Raw genomic sequence first — 13,173 nt, forward strand, 5'->3', positions numbered from 1 at the left:
TCATCGCAAATGACGCCATTATACATCGAGCGCAAAAGAACCGGTGAACCGTTTTCTTCAACCGGTTTTTTGAATCGAACTGTCCGAAAGAACTACTGGTGATCCGAAAACCGATGCAACCGGTTCTTCACTCGTAAACGAGTCAGTCTATTGTTCGCTATCTGGCTTGGCTTGGTGTTCATCTTCAGTTCTCTCTTCACAGCAGTTCAGTCAGTGTACTGTTTGAGCGCATGCATTACTCTGGGATATTGGTTTGTTTGAACTCAGAGGGAGTGTCAGCCACATTAAAAAAGTTAACAGCTTAAGTCATTTGTGGATTAATGCGTATTAGAGATGCGAACCGTTTAAAATGATTCAGTTCGATTTGGTGAACTGAATGATTCGTTATGATTATGATATGATTTCGCTATTTTTGGACCAAAATGTATTTTCGATGCTTCAAAAAATTCTAACCGACCCTCTGATGTCACATGGACTACTTTGATGATGTTTTTCTTACCTTTCTGGACATGGACAGTATACCGTTCACACAGCTTCAATGGAGGGACTGAGAGCTCTCGGACTAAATCTAAAATATCTTAAACTGTGTTCCAAAGATAAACGGAGGTTTTACGGGTTTGAAACAACATCAGGGTAAGTTATTAATTACATAAATTTGCTATCTGGGTGAACTAACCCTTTAACAGGCACCTGTGGCTTACTCTTGCTGATCTGAAGGACTTCCTCCGGCCTCTTTGGTGACACCGTGGAGTCGATCATGGAGCGTTTCTCCGAGACGCAGAAGCACGCCAAGGCAATGAGTCACGTGATGCCCCGTCGCTCACTCCAGTCAGTGTCTGCGAGGTCCCGCTCTTCTTCGGCATGTCGCCAGGCTCAGGAACCGGCTAGACAGCCCACCTTGGCGCCTCACCCCAAACTGGATGCTCGTTTCGGCTGAAGCAAGCAGTGGTCAGGCCCTGGAAGGAAATGTCATGATCAAAGGAGGAGCCCGCGCCGCGAGAGAGCCAGCGTGCCATCCTCGGCTACCAAGCTGTCTTCCTGAGTGGACCGCTAAAGAGGAAGAGAGCGTGTGCTGGAGGCCCCGCCCCCAAATACCATGTTGTAAGGCATTATGTCCTCCATGTTCCTACGGGCAACGATTGCTATGTGGTTTAAATACTGTTTGTGTGAGTTACGCAATAAAAACATTTATCCACTCACAAAATGAGCTTTTTCTTCCTCTTGCACCCAACTTGGTCCCGTCACTGACTTTGCCTCAAAACCTTTCCGTTCTGAGACAGGAAGTTCTCAGTTTGCTCGAGAAAGGAGCGATAGAGTAGCGCTTTTTCTCCCCTCAGATCGAGCGGAATACACATCATGAATTATCTGGACATTTGGCTGATTTTAGCCCACTCAAGAAATGTGCTAATCCGTCATGTGGAAACACTGCTTCGCCATTTGGATACACTGGGACTGCATGTGAATATGCAGAAGAGCGTGTTTATACCGAGAACTGGGAATATGCTTGGACTCGATGGCGATACAATCCTGTATCTATATGTTCAGCACAGGAGTTCCTTTGGGTATAGTGACGCAGTGCACCATGGTCTCGACAGACGTGTCCATTTCAGGCCGGGCAGCAGTGTGCCTCATTGTACATGCCTCTGGCCTTTGGTCTGAGTCACAGAGAGCAGTGTCCTTAGCCCTACAAGCCTTTCGGTTGAAATTGGAGCCGAAATTGAAAATTAAATTGAAACGTACTGATTCGAACCGACAACACGTCTGTGGTCTCGTACATAAATTGTCAGGGCAAGGTGCGTTCCAGAGCTCTATTCAAACAGGCAGCGAGTCTCCTGTTGTGGGCGGACCGACACTTTGTCTCAATACGAGCCACGCAAATCCCCGGTATCCTGAACTGTGGAGAGTAAATGCTTTCGCGGAACAGGATTCCTCAAGGAGAGTGGAGGCTTCACCCAGGATCAGTTCAAATTATTTGCGATTGATTCGGGAGGGCGGAAGTGGATTTCTTTGCCACATGCGAGAACACGCACTGTCAGACGTGCCGCCATGGGATCTAGCCTTAGTTTTGAGGGCTCTATCTCGATGATTGCATCTGTTTCGGACCTGGCGACTGTTATGTCACTCTCCGGCAGAGACCAGGTTATGTTCCGAAGTCACCCAATACATCGTTTAGAGCACAGGTTGTTTCCCTGGCCACCTTATTTGCTGAGCCATCAGCCTCGCATGATGCTAATGCTCAGACAGCAGTTTGCCCTGTTAGAGCTTTGCGGATGTATGTGGATCGCTTGGCCACCTTTCGTCAGTCAGACCAGCTGTTCGTGTGCTTTGGTGGATGTGTTAAGGGACGTGCTGTTTCAAAACAAAGACTTTCTCACTGGATGGTGGACGCTATTGTGTTGGATTACTAATGCCAGGGGAAATATTGACCCCTCAACATTAGAGCTCATTCTGTGAGGGCAATTTCTTCATCATGGGCCTGGTCTAGAGGTATGTCTTTCTAAGATTTATGTCTTGCTGCTGGCTGGTCTTCCCAGAACACATTCACCAGGTTTTACAAGCTGTATGTACCCTCTGTAGCATCTCACGTACTTTCGGTGAGTTAAATTCTTTCATGTGTTGTGAACTGTTATAACCAGCTATACAGTAGTTACCAAGGCTGCTAACTCTGTCTTATGGTTTATAGGTTTACGCAGTTGTCACCGCTAACGCTGTGGACTCTGTTTAACTCTTGTGCTTGAGTGCTCATTATGTTGTGTCTGCCCTATTCAGTGCAGCCTTCGCGTTTATTGCATGGAGATATGCAAATTTTTTTAGGGTCGGAGCAGATGTTTCAATGGTCTGGTTCCTCTTATCAGATGAGAGTACTCTAAGCAACGCGGCTATTGGCTAGAACTGTCTTGCTTATGAGTGGGTGTGATTGACCCCGTTCAGGGCTTATCTTCACTGCTCTCACGGCGGGATTTAATACAGTTCCCATATACGTCAATAGCTGACATAATGTTGAGTTACCGCCTCGAAAAGGGAACGTCTCCAGTTACTATCATAACCTTGGTTCCCTGAGAGTCGGGAACGAGACATTACGTTAGCCGCTGTTGTTGCTGTTTGATCAGCTGTGCTAGCGTTCAGTCGTGATTCTGACGTAATTTTCGTGCCCATGTAATTTATACTGCCCGGGACCTGTCAGTATTTGCATGCTTCACGTCAGTTGGCCAGCTGTCCCCAGCTGGTGTTAGCCCATAAGATTTCAGCAAAAGTGGAGAAGGGAGGAGTTCCCATATATGTCAATAGCTGACATAATGTCTCGTTCCCGCCTCTCAGGGAACCGAGGTTACTATAGTAACCGGAGACGTTCTCTCTTCACTGCAGTTCAGTCAGTGTACTGTTTCAGTGAATGCATTCCTCCGGGATATTGGTTTATTTTTACTCACATGAATTAATGGAATGCTGTCATGTTATTTATAGATTATTATGCATTTATCAGAAGTTTGAACTCATTCTGACAGCACTCATTTATCGCAGATGATCAATTGGTATGATATGAGTCATATGAGTACACATGCATACAAAGTCCAAGAAAATATTTAAAATTCTGAAGTTGCAGTTTGGTTATTTGTAAATTAAATGTTGCATCACAGCCACTTAAACTTAAATTTTCTGCCAGCCACATATTGGAATCAACCAACAGCATATACTTGAGATGTTGTTTAAAAAATGAACCCAAAAGCGGACTCTATTAATTATATATATATATATATATATATATATATATATATATATATATATATATATATAGCAACATAGACAAATTCATCAACATACATCTTCCCAAACAATCTTTCAAAAATAATTGTTTTTAGGGTGAACAGTTTGTTCTATAGCCAAAATCACCACTGGATTGTAGTTTTTCCCGATGTCCTAATTTAAGCCTTTGTAATCATAATTCTGTCTACCCTGACCTGGAGTTAGACATGATTGACACAAAAATGGAACTAATATAATATTTTAATGATTGCTTGATTTGTTTGTACATGATAAAAGGGTGGAGCCCTGTCTCTCTACACTGCTTTGACAACTCATCAAAAGCTGGCTGGTGTTGTTGCTCTCAGCTGCTGGTTGCCCCTCAGGAACTCCCTATCACAGGTTGGTTATTGTAGGCATTCATAGTTCTATCAACCTCACAGCATTTCCAAAAATATTTTATGTTTACATTATTTTTTTGTCCTGGTAACCTGTATAATTATAATCTTTAATATTGTTATGTAATTTATTAAAGCATGTTTTTTTTTTTTTTTATAAAAATGTCTTCATAATCTTTTATGAAAATGTAATAACTTTTAATAATCTCTGAAATTTTTCTTGTAATCTGTTACAACAATGCTATCTTGTTAATTAGCTGATGTAACCAGCATAACTCGGCCTGAGTAGGCCACAATTACATTCTGCATTTTGTTCCCTGTTGATACTTCACTCATACTGCGCAAGACGCTTTGGTAAAAAGCCTTTTCTTTCAAACATGCAGTGAAACTGCTCAGCCATTGTATGGAAAGCTATGCTAACGTTTAATCTATAAGCCGCACTGGTATCTTTTTTTCCATGTTACTAGTCCATATTTATTATATACTAGTACTTAATAATTAACTACTAGTGCTTATTTTTTTAGGTACTAGTGCTTATTCTTTAGCTACTAGTGTCTTTTGCAAAGTTACTCGTGCTTATTCATTAGATACTACTGCTTATTTATTAGGTACTAGTAATTATTCATTAGATGCACTAGTACTTATTTATTAGGTACTAGGATTTATCAATTAGATACTAGTACTTATTGATTGAATACTAGTACTTATTATTAGGTACTAGTACTTATTTATTAGATACTAGTACTTAATTCAATAGTGACTAGTACATTTTATATTGCTACTAGTAACAAATTAATTTTATTTTTTTTGCTATTGAGTTCTATGGGGATCAGTCATTGAGATATCAACTATTCAGTTTTGAATAGTATGTATTCCACTAGTGACTAGTACTTAATTTTTGTGTACTAGTAGTTATTCATTGGATACTAGTACCTATTAAATAGACACTAGTACATATTTTTAGATACTAGTACTTATTCATTAGGTACTAGTGCTTATTTATTAAAAACTAGTACTCATTCATTAGATACTAGTACACATTTATTAGATACTTGTACTTATTCGAAATATTACTAGTATGATTTTTTTTTATTTTATTTTACTAGTATATTTTATTTTATTGAACTCTAACCATTTGGACTAGTCATAACATAAGACGAGTAAAAAAGCCGATCTGACTAGTAAGATAAGAATAGTTCAGCAATTTCAGTCATCCTAAAATTTGTTTTAACATTTTGGTTAAAAAAATAACAAAAACTTTATTCAGCATTGTCTTCTCTTCCGGGTCTGTTGTGAGCACGTTCACAGCACTGCAGTGTAGTGATATGCGGTTCGCGAACGAATCATTCAATTTAATCGGTTCTTCTTGAACCAGTTCACCGGATAGAACTGATTTTTTTTAAACTGTTTGCGTCTCCAATAAGCATTAATCCACAAATGACTTTAGCTGTTAACTTTTTTTAATGTGGCTGACAACTCCCTCTGAGTTCAAATAAAGCAATATCCCGGAGTAATTCATTTACTCAAACAGTACACTGACTGAACTGCTGTGAAGAGAGAACTGAAGATGAACACCGAGCCGAGCCAGATAACGAACGAACGATTTACTCTTTCTCGAGTCAAGAACCGTTTCTGTTAGACGCGTCCGATTCGAGAACCGAGGATCTGATGATGCTGCGCATGCATGATTCAGTGTGAAGCAGACCGACACACAGTGGATCTGAACTGAACTGGTTCTTTTGGTGATTGATTCCGAACTGATTCTGTGCTAATGTTATGAGCGCGGGTGAACTGAAGGCTTGAATGAAGGGCAATCATCACCAATGATGTCATTGCGTTGAGCGCAAAAGAACCGGTGAACCATTTTCTTCAACCGATTTATTGAATCGAATTGTCCGAAAGAACCAAACTTCCCATCACTACTGGAGATCCGAAAACCGATGCAACCGGTTCTTGACTCGAGAACAAGTCAATCTTTCGTTCGTTATCTGGCTCGTCTCGGTGTTCATCTTCAGTTCTCTCTTCACAGCAGTTCATATCCCGGGATATTGGTTTATTTTAACTCCGAGGGAGTGTCAGCCACGTTAAAAAAGTACACAGAATAAGTCATTTGTGGATTAATGCTTATTGGAGACGTGAATGGTTTCAAATGATTCAGTTCGATTTGGTGAACTGGTTCAAGAAGATCCGGTTACATCAAGTGATTTGTTCGCGAAGCGGATAACACTACACTTGAATGCGCTCACAACAGACCCGGAAGAGAAGACAATGCTAAATAAAGCCGTAGTTTTTGTTAGTTTTGGACCAAAATGTAATTTCTATGCTTAAAAAAATTCTAACTGACCGTCTGATGTCACATGGACTACTTTGAAGATTTTTTTATTACCTTTATGGACATGGACAGTATACCGTACATAGGTTTTCAATAGAGAGACAGAAAGCTCTCGGACTAAAATATCTTAAATATCTTAAACTGTGTTCCGAAGATGAACGGAGGTCTTACGGGTTTGGAACGACATGAGGGTGAGTCATTAATGACATAATCTTAATTTTTGGGTGAACTATCCCTTTAAATACTAAGTTTTATATATTATAGTGAAATATTATTATTACAAAAGTAATATTCCTTATTTTGTTTAATGTTTTTATTTAGAAATAATAACCATAATCATTATTAGTTTTATATATTATATTACATATAGTTATATATATGGCCATTATTTATTTATTTATTATTATTATTATTAATACTTTTTGGCCTTCTTTTCAAATAAAGAAAATGTTTGTCTGAAAACCACAATGTATGGATTTTGCGTGCCCTGTACAGAACATTAATGTAAAAACATTGTGTCTGCAGCACCAGTGTGCCCTGTACAGGCCATTAATGTAAAAACATTCAGTGTCTGCAGCACCAGTGTGTCCTGTACAGGACATTAATGTGAAACATTCAGTGTCTATAGCACCAGTGCTATATGCAAAAAAGCCCTGGTATGATATTTATTGTTTTTACTGGAGGAAAAATAGGAAATGACAGCTAATAAAATTTGTGTCTTATCAAACACATTAGGCTAATATATTTACGAAGTTTATAGTTTACAAAACTGATAAAAATACGTTTTCTACATGCTTGTGTGCTAATAATTGTTTCTTTTCTATTTGGTTTTCTCAAAAAAGTACATCCATCTCCTTGTTTCAGTTTCCTGTTTAATCTCTCTCCTATATGCTGCTGGCTCATACATACATACGATTACCATACTGGGCATAAATGTAAATTTAAAAAGTACTAGTATCTATTAAGTTCAGGATATCTCTGGTCTAAAAAGTTACTGGTAACTGAAAAATAAGTACTAGTTATATTTTTTTCTTAACAAGAAGAGTATAATTAGATATTAGCCACTATTGGAATAAGAACTAGTATCTAATGAATAAGTACTAGTAACTTTACAAAATAAATTAGTACCTTAAAAATAAACACTAGAACCTAAAGAATAAGCACTACTACCTAATGAATAAGTACTAGTACTTAATGTTAAATATACTAGTATCTAAAAAATAAGTACTAGTAACATGAAAAAAAGATATTAGTACGGCTTATAGATTAAGTGTTACCCCGGCTTGCCATAGCAACTGGTTTGTGCAGAGTATTCATGGGTATTTAAAAAAAAAAATTTAGGTGTGGCATATATATATATGGTTAAATAATGGCTTTTGGTCTATCAGCCACATGTGGGTCACATTTAAGGGTCATTACCCCTTTACAGAACTCAGCCATACCAGAATACCGTATAAGGTTCATATATCAGCCACATCTTTTTTTATGGTTTGGCTCAGATCAAGTTGGGTTATAGCACTGGTTTGGTTCAGTTCTGGCTAAAAAAAGATGTGGACCAGTTCTGGGCTGGCAAACATGTACTAATCTGGGCCACACTTTATCTTTTGACATACACTGAAAAAGCATACTATCCTTTTTTTTTTTTTTTTTTTTTTATATTAACAAAACAACATCCATCCAAAACAACCAACAAAATTAAAGTATTTGCTAGCACAAAATAAGGATGATAATTTATTCAAAGGGAGTTTTTTTTTTTTGTGTGTGTGTGTGTGTGTGTGGAATTAATTAATTCATAGCATAAGTATTTTCTCATAATTATTAATCTCTGCTACACTAATACAGTAAAGAAAACATTCCAGTCAAAAAGCTCCTCAAAAGGGGATGGAAGTTGTCCACCAAATCCAAGATCTCATTTAAATCTAACTCTATTCTGTTATGTAAAGTCCACTTCCAATCAGTTTTAGGTTGATAAAATTAGTTTTCTTCAAATATCTTTTATTTAGAAAATATGCTTAAGTACAGAAATAACTTGGGTTACAAATGTTGTTTTATCCTGACATTCATATGTGATTTTTTTTTCTCTATCTGTTTTCTGTTGCTGTCTCTATCCTTTAGTCAATGATAAGCAGTAATAAGGACATATCGGTGCTGCAGTGTCATGGTGAAGCAGATCCTCTTGTTCCTTTTACTATTGGCTGTCTCACTGTACAGAAACTCAAAGTCATGCTGAATCCCTCCAATATCACTTTTAAAACATATCCTATAATGCCTCACAGTGCATGTCTCGAGGTTTGTATAAACCAAGGTTGTTTATATATATATATATATATATATATATATAATAACCTTGCTTTTTTATTATATATATATGCCATAGCTCTGTTCCCAAGACTTCTAAGACTTTGTCCATACCATTAATGAACCTCATAAGTGACTGTTAAGCTAACAATAGCCGCGTTTCCACTATGAGGCCAAAAGCGGGTGTGCTAGTGCGTGCCAGGGCCAGTCACATTTCCACTTTCACTTCCGGGGCCTGATTGTGCTTCCCCGGGGCCAATGTTTTTTGGCCCGACGAAAACCTTGGGCCAAAGCGGGCCAGCTGGGGCTAGAGGAGTGGTTATGAACAAAGGTGGAGTTTCTCCGGGTCTGGAGAGCGTCAGCACCACGGATCATTTCAGAAAGCTACCAGCTATAACATCAGCATTAAAAACTTTAAAATAAGTTGAGCTCAAAACTCACTTTCAGTCAGCAGCGAGTGTTTGAAATAACTTGATCCGATGTGGATTATAATCAGCATACAAGGCAGAAATATTTATCAGCATACAAGGCAGAAATATTTATAAGCAATGCAAAAGACTATGCACACTATGCATTAACATTACCATAGTAAACATGGTAAATATGACTGCTGGAGAAATCAGACGTCAGCTTCTTATTCTCTATCACAATCGTGTATTTATTTAGTAACATATTTTATCTGTCATAAGTCTCGTCTCGAGAGTTTAGCTCCACATAACATATTTCATCCAAATATAATGATTTTTGTTCTGGAGCTTTTATAAAAATATATAAATGATATTTTTTTCTAAATGTGATGTATATACAGTAGGCTACAGTGACTACAAATAAACAGAAACAGACTCGACTGAATAACAGACTATGTTCATAACATTTTATTTCTGTGTGACTAATTTTCATTCTGATAAATTAATTCATTATGATCAATGTATCACTTATTATAGTAAAACATTGATGCTTTTGGATTTAAATATTTAACAAAGCATGCAAACAAATGGCATCTTTTATCATGTTCGTTTTGTGATCGCTCTAGTTTGTGATAGTTCTAGTTCTGATAACTTCTCTTTGTTGGTAAAATGATGGGGTTGCATGACGTTGTTCCTGAGAGGCGTGTAAAGGGTGGGTTTTAGTGAAGCACAGCAGATCTTCTGACCCGATGGTGGAAATGCAGCGCTATTTTGGCCTTGGTGCTACAGGTCCGAGGCTGTTAGCCCCGTCCGGTTCGTTTTAAGCCCTTGCTCGCACTGGCCCAACAGTGGAAAAGCGGCTAATGTGGTACAGTCGTGGCCAAAGATATTGGCCCCCTTGGTAAATATGATCAAATAAGGCTGTGAAAATGTATCTGCATTGTTAATCCTTTTGATCTTTTATTAAAAAATGTTTTGAAATGTTTTTCTCTAAGACACATTGGCCACAATTAATGGCACTAATGGGGTGTTTTGAAACATTTTAATTCATAAAAATAAATAATGAGAACATGAACTAGATGACATCACGCTAATTAGCATTTTTATGAGGTAAGTGCGTCTTATTGTATTGCCTCCCTATGCTCACATACTGCAATTTAATTTAGCCATTTAATTTAATTTTTTAATTTAAAAAACTCAATAAAACAGTTTTTATTACTATATTTTAATGTTTCTGTTGTCAGACAACGGAATGAATATTATAATGACTGAAACGCGGTCCATTAAGACTACATAACCAGCTCTCAAACATTAATCTGTACTAAAATCCTATTCACGACATTGTCTAATGAATTCAAATACACATAACAAAGTCAGTGGTTGTGCTGTGACTGATGTCGGCTATATTTGCTTGTAAAATAGAGTTAGAAGCAACAGAATATCTTTTTTTTTTTTTTTTACTGAAAATGTTGCTCCTCTCTGCGCTCGTTGAACACAGCAGATGCAGAGAGAGAGGCTCGCGCTGGGAAAGAGAGACTTCGCGCTCGTGCGGCAGCACCAGAGTCTCAGAGACTAAATAATGATTGCCCAAGAAGTCGCTAGATTTGTCGTTAGTCGCTTTTTTGGAAAAAAGTCACTAAATTGCCAGCTCCACTGCCCAGCGGACCGGCTTCAACCGTCTCGCAAGTGTTGATAGGCTATTACTCGTGAGGTGTAACCAATCAGATAGCGCCGTGGGCGGGACATTGAGCAAGTCTCTGCAGAGCAGTGGCTGAGCGGCAGCCAAATCAGAGCCAGCCAGCCAAAGTAGAGCATTTTAAAATAAAATTTACTTTATTCAAACCACGGATCCGTGATAAGTTTTGTGATCTGTCTCGCCACTAGTGTAGTAGCACTGATCACTTTGAGGGAGGGATAAATTTTATCCCCACCGGGGATAAAAATAATTAAGCAGAGGCGGGGATACGTTGACCAGAAAGGGGGAAATCCCACGCATCCCCTCCGGCAAATCGCACCCGTTCATTCCTCTCATTTTCTAAAGGGTTCAGGTCAGAGGACTGGAATGGCCATAACAGAAACTTGGTTTTGAGCTCAGTCACTAATTTCGGTGTTGTTTTTGAGGTTTGTGTTTGGGTTATTGTACAGATGGAAGATCCAAATATCGCCCATTATAAGATTTTTAAGAGAGTCAGTCACTTACTTATTTTTTATCTGTTGGTATTTGATAGAATCCATGATGCCATGTGTCTAAACAAGACGTCCAGGACCTCCAGCAGAAAAATAGGCTCACAACATCAAAAATACAGCTGTATATTTCATTGTACACATGGGGTACTTTTTTTTATCTCTGTTCACCAAACCCATCTTTAGTGTTTGCTGCTAAAAAGTTCATTTTTAGTTTCATCTGACCATTGAAGGCAGTCCCATTTGAAGTTCCAGTCATGTCTGATAACTGAATATGTTTTGTTTTTGGTAACCCTCCCAAACAACATGTGGTGATGTAGATTCTGTTTGACAATTTTTTTTAAGATTTCCTGAACCCGAGATTCAACTATTTTCTGCAATTCTCCAGCTGTGATCCTTGGAGAGTCTTTAGCCACTCAAACTCTCCTTCTCACCATGCATAAGGACGATATAGACACACAATCTCTTCCAGGCAGATTCGTAACATTTTATGTTGATTGAAAATTCTTAATTATTGCCCTGATGGTGGAAATGGGAATTTTCACAACTCTAGCTCTTTTCTTAAAGCCACTTCACCAATTTGTGAAGCTCAATTATCTTTTGCTGCACATCAGAAATATATTCTTTGGTTTTTCTCATTGTAATGGATGATTAAGGGAATTTGGGCTTTGTTTTCCCTCCTCTTTATATTTCTTAAAAACAAAATAGTGAATATGAATGGGAATATACTTCAGAGATATTTTACTCATAAGAATTTCTAGGGGGTTTCCAGGTATATGAGAAAAAACTTTATTTCATAATGGTATCTCCCCCCCCACCCATTTTAAATTCTTATTATCCAATGAAAGGATACATTTTTCTGATTTTTTTTAAATAAAAAATCAAAAGGATTAAAAATGCAGATGAATTATCACAGCCTTCTTTGATCAGATTTACCAAGGGAGCCAATATTTTTGGCCATGACTGTAACTTAGTGGGTAGTTCTCCAGTTTGAGTCCTGGCTGCCTTTCTAAGTGGGCATTTTTTTTCCTTCCTTTTATTGGTATGGTATCCACCAGGACTCTGGTTTCCCCCACAGTCAAAAACAGCTGCTCAGTTGAATTGGAGATTCTAAATTGTAAATTCTAAATCTAAAGTGTAAGTGATAGTGTGAATGTGTTTGTTAGCCCTGCCTTAGAGTTACACTGTATAGGTTCTAGAACTGTGTGTCCCTTCAAATGATTCCATCTTGCTTCATACAACTAATTAGATTTTTTTTAATGGATGATAGCCTAAAAATGCTTCCTACATAGGTTACTTGTTTTTGAATAGGACATTTGAATGCATTAATTTGATTTAATTATAACATCCCAAAACACTTTGAACCGATTCCCTTCTTCCTTTCTTTCAACAGGAAATGATGGACATCAAGCAATTTATTGAGAAGCAGCTCCCCGAAATCAATAAATCAATCATTTAAACTGTAATTGGCCATTTGACAAAAGAAGTACACAAATAAAGTTCTTACCTTCTTAGAGTACTTAAGTTAATATATAAAAAATATACTGAATCAAACTGAATGTAGTGTTTTTAGACCCTTAATTGCATGTAATTTATAATTAAATGAAAATATTTTTTTTTCCTATTACTCTGCACCAGGGGCCTGTTTCAATAACCTGAGATGGCAAACTCTGAGTCCTTTATCACTGTTATAAAAGTGGCAAAACCGTAAATTAGTTAAGTAATATTAATTGGTATCCTACAGGCAAAAAAATAAAAAAATCTAAACATTACTTATAAAAACATAATTCAATCAAGGTACAGCTTTACGCATAAA

At 37.7% G+C, this 13,173-nt stretch overlaps 1 protein-coding gene across 2 annotated transcripts in view; it reads left to right on the plus strand.

Moving 5' to 3' along the window:
* The window catches only part of lypla1 (lysophospholipase 1), a 45,171-nt gene extending 32,255 nt beyond the window's left edge, over nucleotides 1-12,916 (plus strand). Inside the window, exons 8-10 of one of the 2 annotated variants that reach the window (XM_059515701.1) lie at nucleotides 4,039-4,140; nucleotides 8,584-8,757; nucleotides 12,751-12,916. In XM_059515701.1, the coding sequence (XP_059371684.1) occupies nucleotides 4,039-4,140; nucleotides 8,584-8,757; nucleotides 12,751-12,816 (342 nt within the window). In that variant the 3' untranslated portion in view covers nucleotides 12,817-12,916. The remainder of the gene's footprint in view (nucleotides 1-4,038; nucleotides 4,141-8,583; nucleotides 8,758-12,750) is intronic. The other variant, XM_059515711.1, reaches the window with a different exon arrangement.
* The last annotated feature ends 257 nt before the right edge of the window (nucleotides 12,917-13,173 follow it).

This window comes from Carassius carassius, chromosome 2 (genome assembly GCF_963082965.1).
Source record: "Carassius carassius chromosome 2, fCarCar2.1, whole genome shotgun sequence".
Taxonomy (NCBI): Eukaryota; Metazoa; Chordata; class Actinopteri; order Cypriniformes; family Cyprinidae; genus Carassius; species Carassius carassius.